This window comes from Phocoena sinus, chromosome 7, assembly GCF_008692025.1.
Source record: "Phocoena sinus isolate mPhoSin1 chromosome 7, mPhoSin1.pri, whole genome shotgun sequence".
Lineage (NCBI taxonomy): Eukaryota > Metazoa > Chordata > Mammalia > Artiodactyla > Phocoenidae > Phocoena > Phocoena sinus.
In genome coordinates, this window is record NC_045769.1 from 72,210,718 (window position 1) to 72,226,027 (window position 15,310).

A 15,310-nucleotide genomic window follows, 5' to 3' on the forward strand; every position below is an offset into this window, starting at 1 on the left:
GAATTTCTGACATACATAGGGAGACTAGAGAGTGGGCGGACAATTCTAGAGACTTTTCAAAGGTTTCTAACCTAAGCTTATTAAATTGCCATTTGACCCTGAATGTACTTCTCTGACAGAAAGGCAACAAACTGCTATGATTAATCTGTTTGATTTATGTATCTTCTTGTAGATGGTACAGATAAGGATTGTATTATTCACAAATTTTTAATATAAACACAAAAATAGAGTGGTGGCATTCACAAGGAGTTTTTAGGAAGTTTGAATTGTAAATTTAATAGATGGTGTGAGTTTCCTTTTTTTTTTTTTTCAGTAAGCAGGAAATTGGATGTCTAGCATACACTTGGACATCCAAGTAAGCAATCTAAAATATGAGGTGTAAAAGAGGCAGTACAAAATACATACTTTTTCTATGATACCTTAACAAGACTAGCACATCAGTTTTCCTTTTTAAGACTCATTGAGAAAACTTGGCATGTACCATTATAAGTGCTACAATCCTTGTAGCAAATAAGGGCTGGTGCCTTTTGACAGCACTGGTGGGAAGGGAGACCTAGTCCTGCCTTGAATTAGCTGTACAACATTGGACATATACATGCTTTGACTTCTTTGGGCCTCACAGGGGTTTCCTGAAAAGCAAGGTATTGAATTAGATCAGTGTTTATCAACATTTTAAAAGTCAAGCCTTCTTGAGTAAAAATAAAAATACTGCCCCTATCTCCACTCCCCACCCATCTCTTAATATTCTTTTATACTTCCAGTTGAGAATTACTAGACTGCATGATCTCTGATGTCTCTCTCAGCTCTAGAAAGCAGATGAACAGAGGTTTTCATTTCATTTTATGGGTAGACGCACCTTGCTCCTTCTTAAAGTTGGAAAGGTCCCTTTCCAGAATTCATTGTCACTCACCAAGAGTATTCATTGCCTTGAGTCCTTCCTGCCTTATGCATGGGCAACACCCAGAAGCTTGCTAGAACTGCAGAATCTTGGCTCTACCCAAGTGGCTGAGTCAAAATCTGCATTTTAACAATGCAAGTGATTCCTGTACGCATCAAAGTTTGAGAAATGCAGCAGAGCACTGTTTTGTAACCTGCAAGTGGCAGTATTAGTGGGGTGTGGAATCAATTTAGTAGGCCGCTACTAAGTCGCTACCAGCATTTCTTATTTAAGGAAATAGGCAAGAAAAGGTACTGTTAGGGTACATTGCATAGGGTAAAGGAAAATAACTTCTATGTCTTTGCCTGTATGTGTATACAGTGTTAAAATCTCAGGCAAAAAATTAATTTTTTAGGTGGATCTCAGGCAAAAAAAAAAAGCCACTGTGCTTTGTGTCTCAGAGACAGTGTGTCTCAGAGACAACCATCTGCTTAATCCCTTCTACTTGCTCACAGACATTTACGTAGAAATACATACACAGAGATACATAATAAAAAGCCGTCCTACACTAATTATCCATATTGTGTCAGATGTAAACTGCTAAATTGTACCATGAAAAAGCAATAAATGTGGTTATTAATTTTTTTGAGTTGTAGTAACTCAAAAATTTTTCCTGTTGATGTTTTACTTTGGCTATATACAAATCACAACACGGTCAGATACGATTTCATTTTTTGTATTATTATTATGGGAAGATTTCAAATACTTGTTCAGTTTCCCGAAAGTACAGATAATGCTTTTTTCTCCAGGGACTGATTTGTGAAACCCATAATGCTGCAAGCTTATTCACATGTCCCTTTGCATCTTGGGAAAAAAAAAATTGAATAAATTCATTTGGGGTTTTTTGGGGGTAAGCTGGCTCATGTTTTTCTAACTTTATGTTTAGTTAATCACTTTACAGTACTTTCAATAAGTGTTGTGTAGTGTAAAGAAAGTATATTTTTAAATAGGTAATTTCCACCCTGAGGACTTTGCGATCTCAGCAATAATTCTTTACTTAACAAAAAATGCTAGAAGATACAAACTGTACTATACATAGAGTTTTAAAAACAGCTCATTAGAGAAATGCAAATCAAAACTACAATGAGATATCATCTCACACCGGTCAGAATGGCCATCATCAAAACATCTAGAAACAATAAATGCCGGAGAGGGTGTGGAGAAAAGGGAACCCTCTCGCACTGCTGGTGGGAATGTAAATTGATACAACCACTGTTGTATGGAGGTTCCTTAAGAAACTACAAATAGAACTACGATATGACCCAGCAATCCCACTACTGGGCCTATACCCTGAGAAAACCATAATTCAAAAAGAGTCATGTACCACAATGTTCATTGCAGCTCTATTTACAGTAGCCAGGAGATGGAAGCAACCCAAGTGTCCGTCATCGGCTGAATGGATAAAGAAGATGTGGCACATATATACAATGGAATATTACTCGGCCATAAAAGAAACGAAGTTGAGTTATTTGGAGTGAGGTGGATGGACCTAGAGTCTGTCATACAGAGTGAAGTAACTCAGAAAGAGGAAAACAAATACCGTATGCTAACACATAATGGAATCTAAGAAAAAAAAAAGTCATGAAGAACATAGGGGCAAGATGGGAATAAAGACACAGACCTACTAGAGAATGGACTTGAGGATATGGGGAGGGGGAAGGGTAAGCTGGGACAAAGTGAGAGAGTGGCATGGACATATATATACTACCAAACATAAAATCGATATCTAGTGGGAAGCAGCCACATAGCACAGGGAGATCACCTCTGTGCTTTGTGATCGTCTGGAGGGGTGGGATAGGGCAGGTGGGAGGGAGGGAGATGCAAGAGGGAAGAGATATGGGAACATATGTATATGTATAACTGATTCACTTTGTTATAAAGCAGAAACTAACATACCATTGTAAAGCAATTATACTCCAATAAAAATGTTAAAAAAACAAAAACAGCTGGAAGGAAGTTGACCATGCTGGTATCCTAACTCCATTGGGGTGAGGCAGGAAATTCAGGCTTTGCAGAGGTGCTCTGAGCTGTCATGATAAAGGTAATGCTGCACTTCCCTTAGGAAATTTCCTTTTTTCAATTTATTTTGAGTAAAAAGGAAGAGTTTGTTCTTGTCCCTTTGCAGGGCTCTGTGTCAAGGAACAAAACAGGTGTGGATTTGAAAATTCTTCATTTGAGACCCAAAAAGAGAATAAAAACACTCTCTATGCACCTGCATTCAGAATCCAGGAGAGTAATCAATTTTGTACCAGGAGTTTGGCAGGATTTTCTGTTTACCGTGTTCCAATAGCTGGTTGTTATGAACTTTCTTTTAAGGTGGTTTTGGAGCTATTACATGGTCTTTTGATGTATAAGAGATTAAATAGAATGTGAAATGCAACTTTTTACTGATTACATGTTGAAACAGAAAGATGTGAGGCTGTTAACCAACCAAAAGTCTCAATAGGTCCAAGTTATTCAGCTATAATATTTTCATCTGAAGACCACTCTGGCTATAAGAACTCTGAATATTATATCTTTAAAAAAATTTTTTTTTAATTTGTTTCTTTAAACTTTAGTTGTAGTTTTAGTATAGCTTCTGTATTTACTGTATTTCCTCATAAACATCTGTGGCTAAATAGGGACTCTGTGCTTGGCTTAAGTGGTGTAGGGAGGTGAGACCACAGTGCGACTCCTGTCTGTCTTCTAGCTGCGCATGTAGTTGGGTGAGTCTTCTTTCTCGGGTCTGCTGATTCAACCTCTTACTCCATTTCTCTGGCTGTTGGTGCAGGTAGATAAGAGTACCCAGGGGCCTGGCTGGGTTCTGTCGTGATATGCCTTAGCTGGAGACAGCCAGAAGCATTATCCAGCCTTAGAATTCGGAAATGGAAGGGAGCTTAGAAATCACCCAGTCTAACCTGCTCATTGCCCAGGCGAGGACCTTGTGCTGCCCAGAAATGATGCTCCAGGTACTGGCCAAGGCAAGACTGGACTCCAGATATGCAGATTTTTCCATTCAGTCATTTTTCTTGTGTATGTAGAGAGGAGGGGGGAGAATTTCCTTAGGTTTATGTCCTCCACAAGCTATGCTCTTCATTTATCATCTTAAAATTTTCTCTTCTCCCTGTGAGACTCTGAACAGTCATGTGTGACATTATATCCATACTCTATATCGATTTCTAGGTACTCCTCCTACCTTTCTAGTGTCATCCCCCCACACACACCTTCTCCTCCCCAAACATCAGCTTGTCCTAGCATACCCTTGAGCCAACCAAGGGAAAAGACAAAGGAAAAGAGGTTGGTCTTTTCCCTGGCTTTATGAAGAATGATGCTTCCTGTCTGTATCTTGGTCGGCTCTTCTCCTCTGCCCACACACCCACCCCTTTCAGGACTGCCTTTCCTCTGTTTTTAATGACTTGCCATTAATATCCAGCTCCCTCAGCCATCTACTCCCTCAGTGAAGCCGCCTTCAACCTTTCTGTCCCAGGCCCTCTCATCCCTCTCATCTCATCTCAGGGATGAGCACTTGGTTGAACTCTTACTACTTTTAGAAACCATACCACACCATTTTACGTGATGCAATTAAGGGTAGATAAGGCCAGGAGCCCACTGTTAATAGCTTTTCCTTCCTAATGAATGTGCTTTCTGGTAAGGAAGTTTTGAACCCGTTGCCTTAAGCCCCTCACTTACTTTCTTGGCCTTCCAGTTTTCCGGTGAATAACATACTTAATGCCTTCAGTGCGGAATCTTTATGTTGTTTTTTGTTTTGCTTTTAAAGATTTTTTTTTTTTTTTGACGTGGGCCAATTTTAAAGTCCTTATTGAATTTGTTACAGTATTGCTTCTGTTTTATGTTTTGGTTTTTTTGGCCACGAGACATGGGATCTTAGCTCTCCCACCAGGGATCGAGCCCGCACCCCCTGCATTGGAAGGCGAAGTCCTAACCACTGGACTGCCAGGGAGGTCCCTGTTGTTTTGTTTTTTAAAGGCTTTTTTTAAAGAGGAGTTTTAGGTTTACAACAAAACCGCGAGGGAGATGCAGATTTCTCACCAACCCCGGGTCCCACACACTTATTCGCTTCCTCCGTTATCCGCATCGCTCACCGGAATGGTACATTTTAAAATTTCAGTGCACGTCTGAAATTTATTTTTTTTTATCTGATGGACCTAGGTAAAGAGATTTCTATGTAGAGATTGCAACTTTACATTTAAGGATGAGATTTGATAACTATCTTAGTGAATATTAATTACGAAGCCTTGGGAATTTTTAGTTTTAGATTTTTTAAATAGCAAACATAACAACATGGACCTCTCTGCTTCGACAGACAGAATCCAGCAAAAGAATGCTGAATAACCTATTGCTCAGTTTCATAGTTTGAGGCTACAAAGTTTGTTTCCAAACAAGGAACAGTGACAATATGAGACCCAGTTCATTAACTAATTAGCTATGTGATTTTAAGCTTTGATATCCTGGCATCCAATGGGATTACCTGATATCTGCCCATTTGTCCTCCTTCCCAGTGATGGGTGAGTAAGACTCTGCATGTGTGAAGGGGCACCATTGTTCTGGGCTAATGTCGGTGCTGTCCTTTCGCCTCCTGGCCTACCCGGAAGAACATCTGCTTCCTGGCCAGCTTCTCATCTCTCACTAACTCACCTCCCACTTCTCAGCTGTGTACTTTCCCAGCTCCCTGTGCCAGGAACTTTATCTTTCTCAGTTATTATTCCTAGCCCTTTTGGAGCCACTCAGATGTCTAAATGGAAACAAACCAACAAAAATGTTCTGACTGTGACAAAATTGGCCTATTCAGATGATCTGCCCCCCCACCCCCGTTCCATAATTCCCCTAAATTATTAAATTTCCTTTGTATCTTGAAAGCTTTGGGAGAAGAACCAGTATATGGCATTAGTTTGGTAGACAGTGCCTTTGTGTAGTACTCAGTTCACGCCAGGCTTGATACTATACTATTTCCTGGAGAAATGATGATGTCCATGACTTCTGTCTGCTCTCAGGAGCAACTGTAATGATTATTTTGCTTCTGGATAAAGGAAATAGTTGATGTGGTAAACCTCCCTGCTGTTTGGTGGTGGGGTGTGTGTGTGTGTGTGTGTGTGTGTGTGCGCGTGTGTGTGTGTGTGTGTAGGGGGTGGCAGGGTGGGGACAGGGATTATGGATTATAACCTTAAACTATGAGGATGACAGCCTTAAAGAAGATTTGAGGGTAATTAAAAGGCAGATACTAGGTTTCCCTTCCCTTCAAAGTATATTCTTAGGAAAGTTACTAAGTGAGGGGGTGAGGGAAGAACAGCTTCAGCTATAAGATTGGTCAGAGCACTATTCTTGAGCCTATTAGAAATAGGAAGGAAATAGGACAATAGAATTTATAGTGACAGGTCTTTGTTTTTTAATTGTTCTTTGCTGAATAGAAATCTACAACAATGTACATGATTACTAATATATTTTTAGTTCACACGTGGTTAATCCCGTTTTTAAAAGAGACTTAGATTTGCATTTATATAGAAGAGACTTCTTAATGTGCATTGGGGTGAGGGGTGATGTGATGGGGAGGGAAATAGATTTACCGTACGTGTAGTTGCTGCGTGTCTGTCTTTTGGTGTAGGAGGTGAGTGGGCTTTCCTGGTGGGATGGAGGCATCAGAGCTGTCCACACAGGAAGTCTTCCCTGAGTGCTGTCCACACAGGAAGTCCTCCCTGATTGTGGTCCACACAGGAAGTCCTCCCTGAGTGTTGACAAGCCCTCTTCCTGCTGGTGCCCACACCCACTCCTGCAGGGAGTGCCGAGAGGCTCTGCTAACAGAGCCACCCATTTGTTCACCACCAACTTTATTTTTCTATCACTTTAGGCATGCGAATTCAGCCTAGTTAAATGTTATTGTGAAAACTGAATTAGCTTGTTTTCCCTGCCCTTGGATAGATAACTTGATAGGTATCTTGTTTACCTGACCTGAAGCAGTGAGATTAGGCCAAAGAAGGCTGAGCTACAGACTCCTAGGCTCTTGTGGGATGGGTCAGCACTTAGCTGTGGTCATTCAGCCACCCAGTTCCTTAAATAAATAGGTTGAATTTGTGAAAATTGTCCACATGCTTCATCCAAGGGGTGGAAGGTGGGGAGTGTCTTTTCAAATTCTAGGGCAGCTTAGGGGTTTTTGAGAGGCAAAATGTAAAAGGACAACCAGTGATGAAAATGGAGTTTGTTAAAATATCGTCCACTTGTGAGCTTTTTTTTTCTTTCTTGTTTTTTTTTTTAAGTTTGCGGTTCATGCTGTTGAGGCACTTGACTACAAAGTGTAATTGCTTTAAATTGATCAGGGTTCTGAAGTTGTAGATAAAGACTTGTCAGTGTTTGTGTTTCAATCTGGGAGTGAGGGTTTCATTCTTCACTGGTTAAGTGGAGCCTTCCTAAAATGGTGACTCTGATGTTCGGCTGTAACGTGCTGTAGCTTTCCAAAATTGTTTGCAGAATTCTTTTAATGAAAAGATTTATAAGGTCGAATTTTAAAAACTGAACTTTTTAAGGGTTTTGTTAAAAAAAAAAGCACAAGTTGACTGTTGCTCATTAAATTAACTTAAAGGCACCTTGGAATTTTTTTTCTTAAAAAAACTTAGCCACCAATGGTATTAAGTGTCATATTTCAGAAAAACTTCAGTTTCATAATTTAAGTTGCAGGAAGAATGGGCACAGAAAAATGAAATAATATTAATAGTTCATTTAGGATATAGACAGTGTCTGGGGTGCCATTTAGAGTACAGATTAAGGGCTCTGGCTTTGTTGTCCAGCAGATCTGAGTTCAAATTGCAGCCCTGCCGCCTACTAAAAGTGTGACCATGGCACATTACTTAACGTCTCCGGAGACTCAGTTTCCTGATCTGCAAAATGGGAGAACAATTATGCATCTGTCTCGTTTGGATTAAGTAAGATGATGCATGGCACTGTGATGCATGGCACAGTGCCTGGCACATATGAAACATGCAGGATATGACAATAATTATTACCCTGCTCTTAACAATTATCATTAACCCATTCTGAATATTTTGGAATAAACTCCTTTATTGTGTTTGCATTTTCTTCTTTGAACATGAGGAAGTCTTTATCAGGATTTAAATTTTTAATTTCAATGAGTTCTAAAAACTCAATCTTTGATCTAAAATTTTCTGTACCAGAAAATGGAATATGGACAACTTGGACTAATTTAATGCTTCTTGTCTTTAGTCATCAGCTATTTCTGAGAGTTGATAATAGGATTCATTTGAATTTAACCTTGGTCACCAGGACTCACCAGAGACCAGTCACCCTCCTCAGGATACATTCGGGACCTCCCTTCTCCCAGGTGGGATCGGAATACTAGGAGATTTCTTTCCCCAAAAGAGTAGGTTAGAGAGAAAGTGGGGAGGCACAGACTGTATATGCTCCCCACCTACTTCCAGCATGGGAGAATATTGCTGTCATAAATATGGAGGCCGGTCAAAGATGTATTCCATCAGCTATGTAGATCATGGCTCTGCTTCTGCCACATATAGATACATAAATAAAAGCCTGCTCCTTCATGTCCAGGAGATCTCCAGATAACTCACACATCCACATGTTTCTTTTTTTTTTTTTTTTCACATGTTTCTTTTCATTGTGTAAGTCTATGCCCGACACTCCACTTTCCACCCCAGAGAAGAGCAGAGGTGAGAGCTGAGGCAGACTTGGGATGCAGTCTTTCAGATGCCTGCTGGTTCACTTTCTTTGGGTGGTGTCATCCCACTGCAAGGTGGGCATGGACCCAATCCACAGCTTCTGTCAGACCCCTGCAAGGCTTACACAGGTGACCACGTTTCATCCCCCGACTGCAGCGCTGAACACACCAGGTCCTATGGTGAAAAGCTGTGTTTGAGGCAAGCATAGGCTCTCGAATGTGAATCAGAGGCGATTTAAGAAAAACTACAGTCTTGCCTAGATGTCTACAACTGTCCGTTCTTTGTGTAAATCGAAGGCTAGGGACAGGGTGGCGATGTATGTGTTAACTTCCCAGCCCCTCTGTCCTTCACTGAAGTGAGAAATAGAGGGTGCCTGGCTGATTGGAGGTTGCAGCTAGCAGTTATATTGAGTGACTTTGGAGAAGGGACATAGACCTCTGTGTGGCACAGCTGAGGGGTCTGAGGTGCCAACAGTGGCAGAGCAGGAGAAGGGCTTAGTTTATACCTGGAAAGCTGTTTTTATCCCTTAGAGACAAACAGGGATGAGAGGAAAGGATTTGAGTTCAACTGCTTATTAAGGGCATAAATCAGATAGACTTGATAGGATATGATCTCAGACAGGTTTTGTTTGGATTAAGCTGTGCTGATGTTCCTGGTTCAAGTTCAGCCTTCATTTATACATTGACTGTTGTTAACCCTTCTTGCACCTCTCCTTTCTGAAAAAGAATCCCTTGAGATAAAGTGGTGTTTGGACTCTGATTTTAATTTAGCAAGGGCGCTGGGCAGTGAGAAGAGCAATCTTCATAGTATAGGCCATGAAGAAATGGTTACATGTCTAGATTCATGAGGTGCCCAGCGCCTCAGGTTACTGTGGAGTTAGGGTGGCCGTGGCAGAAACTGGGTGCAGAGCCAGATAATCTGTCCTGGAAAGTTGAGTTTGCTGACAAGGTCAGCAAGGTTATATTTATTGCAGGGGGTCTACGTTTTGAACTTTCTAAAGTGGAATTTAATTGTGTCCTAGAGATGCCTCATTTTCTTGTTTATGGTAGTAAAAATCAAGCTGTAAGATTTGAAAATTTTGTTGAATGTCTAGTGACTAATTTTACATCTTCCAACTGTTACTCAGTGTCAGTGATGCCCTTGGTTAGTCTATTTATTATTTAGAAGATGTGAAGTAAAAAAAAATTCCTGTCCTGGTGTGAAACTGCAGAGCATTTGCTGTGAGGACACTTTGGGGTGTGCTGACTTCCATGTCAAACTGAACCATTTAACTTCCTCAAAGGTCATGTGTGTGGCATAGGGACAGAGAACTGTGGTTTCTTTCGATTGGTTAACAATTATCTGATGTGAGTACATTTTCAGACATTCTTCCTAGGTGGCTGCCGACTGAAACCACACTGAGCCTGGCTTGCAGGCTTTGTAAAAGTTACCTTGGTTGCTGCCAGGCCTGGGAAGGTTTCCAGCTTCTACACCATTCTCACAGGGGTTAAATTTCACAAGGTTAGCCAGAGCGAAAGGTAGCCGACCTGTGAATCTTATCCAGATGTCTCAAGGAAGCCATGGGCCTGTCTTAGAACTAGGTGAAGTCTTCCTTATTTGAGCCTCTTGACTGAACTCTAACCTTCTTACACTTGAAGAGTAATCTTTTTTTTTTTTTAATCCCTAAGAATCATCTCAATAAAATTGTCAGCAAGTTTCAATCAAGTGTCCATCAGAATTTGAAAACCTTTTCAAAAGTCCAGTGATTTCTAAATGACTGTAGATTAAAATGATATTATCAATAGCTTTATGCAAGTTCGTTTTGAGTATCAGATGTGTTCCTTAAAGTATTTGAATAAAATCTTACAAAAACTTAGTCCTGTTTCAGGTGTAGGTAGAGAATATTCTGCTGAGTAAAATCCTATTATTCATGTTGAGGGAGAGGGTATTTTTGTAGAATGAACAGATCTTTTTTAAGGTGTAAATGAAAATCTGCGGTAAAGTAGCTGAAGATAAATCTGTATGCATATCTCGGTAACTTCGTCTTGGTTGGGAGGTCATACAGCCTCTGAATGGTGCCGAATCGGTTCTGTCTGGCGTTCTAACGCTGCCGTCTTTGTTTTCCAGCAGTCTCTGGTCCCAGCCCACCCCATGGCCCCTCCCAGCCCCAGCACCACCAGCAGTAATAACAACAGTAGTAGCAGTAGCAGCTCAGGATGGGATCAGCTAAGCAAAACGAACCTCTATATCCGGGGGCTGCCTCCCAACACCACAGACCAGGACCTGGTGAAGCTGTGTCAGCCGTAAGTAGAAGTCGTTCTTGTGTTTAGCTCCTAAATATCTCCTTGATCATATTACAGAGTGAGATAAATTGTGTTATGAGAGAGGTTTAGTACAAGACAAATCTGTTAATGCTCATTCTGGTCACAGTTGACAGGGTTTCTAAGTTTTGAGTCCTTGGATGCTTTTTCAGTCAGCATGACGATCAACAGAATGCCTGTATAATAAGATAAATTTTGGAGCATTTGCTCAGTAGAATTTGACTTTATTGGCGCATGAGAAGCAGGCTATGAATTGTTTAAAAACACGGCTGGTTCCTTTTTGAGGAGTGCTCCTATTTTGTGGAAGCACCTCTCGGGGCCATTCTGTCTCATCATAAGAGAAACTTTCGTTGTCACCGTTCGTCAGAAAGGTAGTTACCGTCTAACTTAATCCTAAATGGGTATAAACGCTAATGCCAGGGGGGCAAAGGTAGTCTGTCTTCACTCACACCTGTAGTTTTGTGGTCCGGGTTGTTCACGCTCAGCTCTGGGCATTCTTTTTTTTTTTTAATTAATTAATTAATTTATTTATTTTTAGCTGTGTTGGGTCTTTGTTGCAGACTTTCTCTAGTTGCGGCGAGCGGGGGCTACTCTTCGTTGCGGTGCGCGGGCTTCTCGTTGCAATGACTTCTCTTGTTGTGCAGCACGGGCTCTAGGCGCGCGGGCTTCAGTAGTTGTGGCACGCGGGCTCAGTAGTTGTGGCATGCGGGCTCTAGAGTGCAGGATCAGTAGTTGCGGCACACATGCACTGCGGCATGTGGGATCTTCCCGGACCAGGGCTCGAACCTGTGTCCCCTGCATTGGCAGGTGGATTCTCAACCACTGCACCACCAGGGAAGTCCTCAGTTCTGGGCATTCTTATGCCCAAAGTTCCTATTCCTCTTCTCACTGCCCCCCGTGCTGTGTCCTGAGATGAAATGTGCATACATGTATAACTTTGTTCCAAAGGAAATTTGCATTATATGCTTGTCGATAAATAGAATATAAGTATGCTACTTTGCTGCAATCACATTAACTAAGGAAGAAAGCACCAGTTTAAACCAAGGAGCCAGAAGCACTGCACATTGCAAAGATCACAGTGTAAAGACTAAAAGCCTCCAATTACTTTAAGCTATAAAAGCCTACACGTACAACAGCCTCTTTTATTTTTCCAAAGACAATCATGGTCCCTCACAAACAGAACTTTATATAACTGTGGAAAAGGACGCCCACTAAAGAATGTTTCCTGTTCCCTGAAAAGCATTTCCATTTCTAAACATATGATTAATAGCATCTTATTTTTGTTTTACTGGGTAAAGTATACATTTATTACTTCTTGCTTTAAGAAAAAAATTTTCTTCAAAACTTACTTGGGCAGCGTTTGCAAACTGGAACTAAAAGTAACATCTGGCCTTCCATCAGGAGCGCTGGTGGTTTTGCTCTGTTGTGTTTTTAGGAGGGTGGGACACTGGGAGGTGGTTCGTCAGCATCTGGAGAGCCTTCGGAAGGCCGCCACCCTCAGGACTCTCCCTCCGCCTTTCCCGTGTTACCCTTCTGATCAGCCCCTTTGGACTTTGTCTGCAGCCTTTGCTCCCAGGGCAGTGAAATAATGTCCTGTGCTAGGGATGACTTTGAAAGCAAGTCCAGCTCTTGGGGTTTGTCATGCCTGACCAGAGTCGGATGGAATTTTGCCAGGCACGCCCTGCCCTGTTGCAGCTGTTCAAGACCACAAATAGGCCTTTTTGCTATCTTGTCTGCTGTTGACCTCTACAGGCATCTCCCTCTGCTTTTGCAACATAATTACAGGTAGATAGAGCACCTGAAGTCTAAGGAGCTAAAAATATAACTTTGTAGGACACAAAAGAATGAAATGAACCCTCACATCCTTGCGGTGTAAGAGAAGGGGAAAGGATTTCAGAAGACAAATTGTTCCTCAGCTAGTTTTGAACCCTGTAAGGTGAGTTGTAACATTAAGGGGATAGAGTTAAACAACCATAAAATAATAGAGTAATACCATGTTTTATATGCAGTAAATACGTATTTGAAAAATTAAACCAGCAGTTTTTTTTACTGAGTCAAATCATATTCCAAATGCAGCAGAAGAGCATTTGATCACCTTTCCTGAAAAATTCATTCCTTTGTTGTTGGTGGTGTCTTTGACATACGTGGATTTTCTCAGCATGTGTAGACATCAGTCTCTTTGCTGTTATCAATAGCAGCAATAATGGTTTGCTACTCACTCTCTCCCATCATTTGCAGAACCCCAGGTTTGATATTTAGCTCTGATGATAGTTTTCTTTATGTATTATACAGAGGCAAGACATACAGTAATAGAGAACTCTATGTGAGTATCTGCTGAAAGCTTTGTTCCATTTAACACAGAGCATCTAATAAGCACCAGATTTGTCTGGTTGACAATTTTGTGTCTTAAAATGTGGAGAGAGCAAAAAGGAGCATTCCTGTTCCGGACTTAATTGTTTCCAGTAAAGAATAGCTAGTTGGCCACATGGAAGTGACAAGAACCTTATGGAAAAGTGACTCATCCTAGAGCTTAAAAAACTGGACATAATTAGAGATTTTTTAGAAAAGTTTCAGAAGCTTCTCAGCAAAGATAGGTGTAAATTCATAGCTCTAAAAATATATATATTTTAGAAATAAAAATTTAGCACTGTAATTTACAAATTAATGTGAATTGTAGGAGGGGCAACAATTGAAACAAGTAATTTGGGTCTCTAGGGGACTTGGATATTTTAGAGGGTTATGTAACAGAAAAATGGAAAAAGATACCTAAGAATGTTTGCAACAGGGACTTGATAACATACAAACAATGCGTGAAACCTGAAGGCAAGAATGACATGAGGATTGTGAAAACCGGAGAGGGAGACAGAAAGTATTTTTAAAAAGCTATGTTTGGAGTAGAACATACAGATGCTATAATGTTAGAAGAAATGACAGTGAAAAAGCAGATGTCAACACAAGAGATGGCAGTGAAAAAGCAGCCTCAGCCCAAGTCAAAGAGGGACTTGGGACACTGGAAAGTGTAGGTCAACATGGCTGAGGGAAAGGGGGCTCACACTGGAGGGTGGTCAGTTTCGGTGACTTGAAGGACACTGGTCTGAAGGACTGGGCAGGGATGTGACAGTGGTGATGGTGGTCAGGTGATAGGGAGTGAAAGGAGATCAATTTTCTAAGAGGATTTGATGAAAGAAGCTGACCAGCTCTAGCGAACTTCCGCACTGTGATGTGTGTATATATAGGAAGTCTTGTTGGGACCTCGTGACCACTCTGGCTGCTGCAGCTCTGCACCCTATTTCTAAAGTGTTATCTGCTCAAAAAGAAGGCATCAGTCCAGTTAACCAGCACATTTAGGAAATGGAATGAGCTGGGTGACAGAAAGGACTCATCTTTTACCCCCTGACCTTTAGATAATCTTCATTCTCCGCCTTCTCTAAAAGCAAGCCAAACAAAAAATTTTGCCTGACTGTGTTGCCCTTCCAACTTCTCTGGCAGATTTTCTAGGCAGATGAGCCGACGGCTGTTGGTGCTGCCATTTTCTCACTACCTTAACCCTTCGCATTTTCCTTTCAAGTTTCAGCTGAAACTGCATGGCATCTTCCATCTCCCTTATTTCGTCTGGCTTGTTTTCACTGTTGTCCACATCTCCTCAACTCCTTGCTCTTTTTTTTTTTTTTTTTTTTTTTTTTTGCAGTACGCAGGCCTCTCACTGTTGTGGCCTCTCCCGTTGCGGAGCACAGGCTCCGGACGCGCAGGCTCAGTGGCCACGGCTCACGGGCCCAGCCGCTCCGCGGCATGTGGGATCTTCCCGGACCGGGGCACGAACCCGCGTCCCCCACATCCACAGGCGGACTCCCAGCCACTGCGCCACCAGGGAAGCCCAACTCCTTGTTCTTTTGATTTAAGTTTTCTTGGCTTGTTCCTCTGCAGCCCCATCCTCTCAGAGGGTTAGTCTCCACTCTTTACAATTTTCTGCAGATTTTTCCACTTGAATATCTTACTAGCACCTCAGATTCAACACTATCTCCTTCCTCTCCAAACCGTCATTCTTCCATATTTACTCTCCCCAGGTTGAAGCTTTGGAGCAGTGTTGGCTATTTCCCATTATCCTCTTAGTCACCAAGCCCTGCGGCTTCTTCTTTGGCCTGTCTTCGTTCTCAGAGCCGGAAGAGTTGGGTGGTTCCTCCCTCCCTCCCTCCCTCCCTGAGGGGTGACAAGCGAGAACCGTTTGTTCCTGCTGCTGCCTCCCCTCGGGCCTCTCCATTGCCCTTTCTTTTTTTTTTTTTTTTTTTTTTTTTTCTTCCTGCGGTACGTGAGCCTCTCACTGCTGTGGCCTCTCCCGTTGCGGAGCACAGGCTCCGGATGTGCAGGCTCACGGGCCCAGCTGCTCCGCGGCATGT

At 41.8% G+C, this 15,310-nt stretch overlaps 1 protein-coding gene across 10 annotated transcripts in view; it reads left to right on the top strand.

The window, feature by feature from the left end:
- Window positions 1-15,310, top strand: part of RBMS1 (RNA binding motif single stranded interacting protein 1) — a 214,413-nt gene that overhangs the window by 108,379 nt on the left and 90,724 nt on the right. For 7 of the 10 annotated variants that reach the window (XM_032636684.1, XM_032636688.1, XM_032636679.1 and 4 more), the window contains exon 2: window positions 10,723-10,898. In XM_032636684.1, coding sequence (XP_032492575.1) covers window positions 10,723-10,898 — 176 coding nt within the window. The remainder of the gene's footprint in view (window positions 1-10,722; window positions 10,899-15,310) is intronic. The other 3 variants (XM_032636680.1, XM_032636682.1, XM_032636687.1) reach the window with 1 other exon arrangement.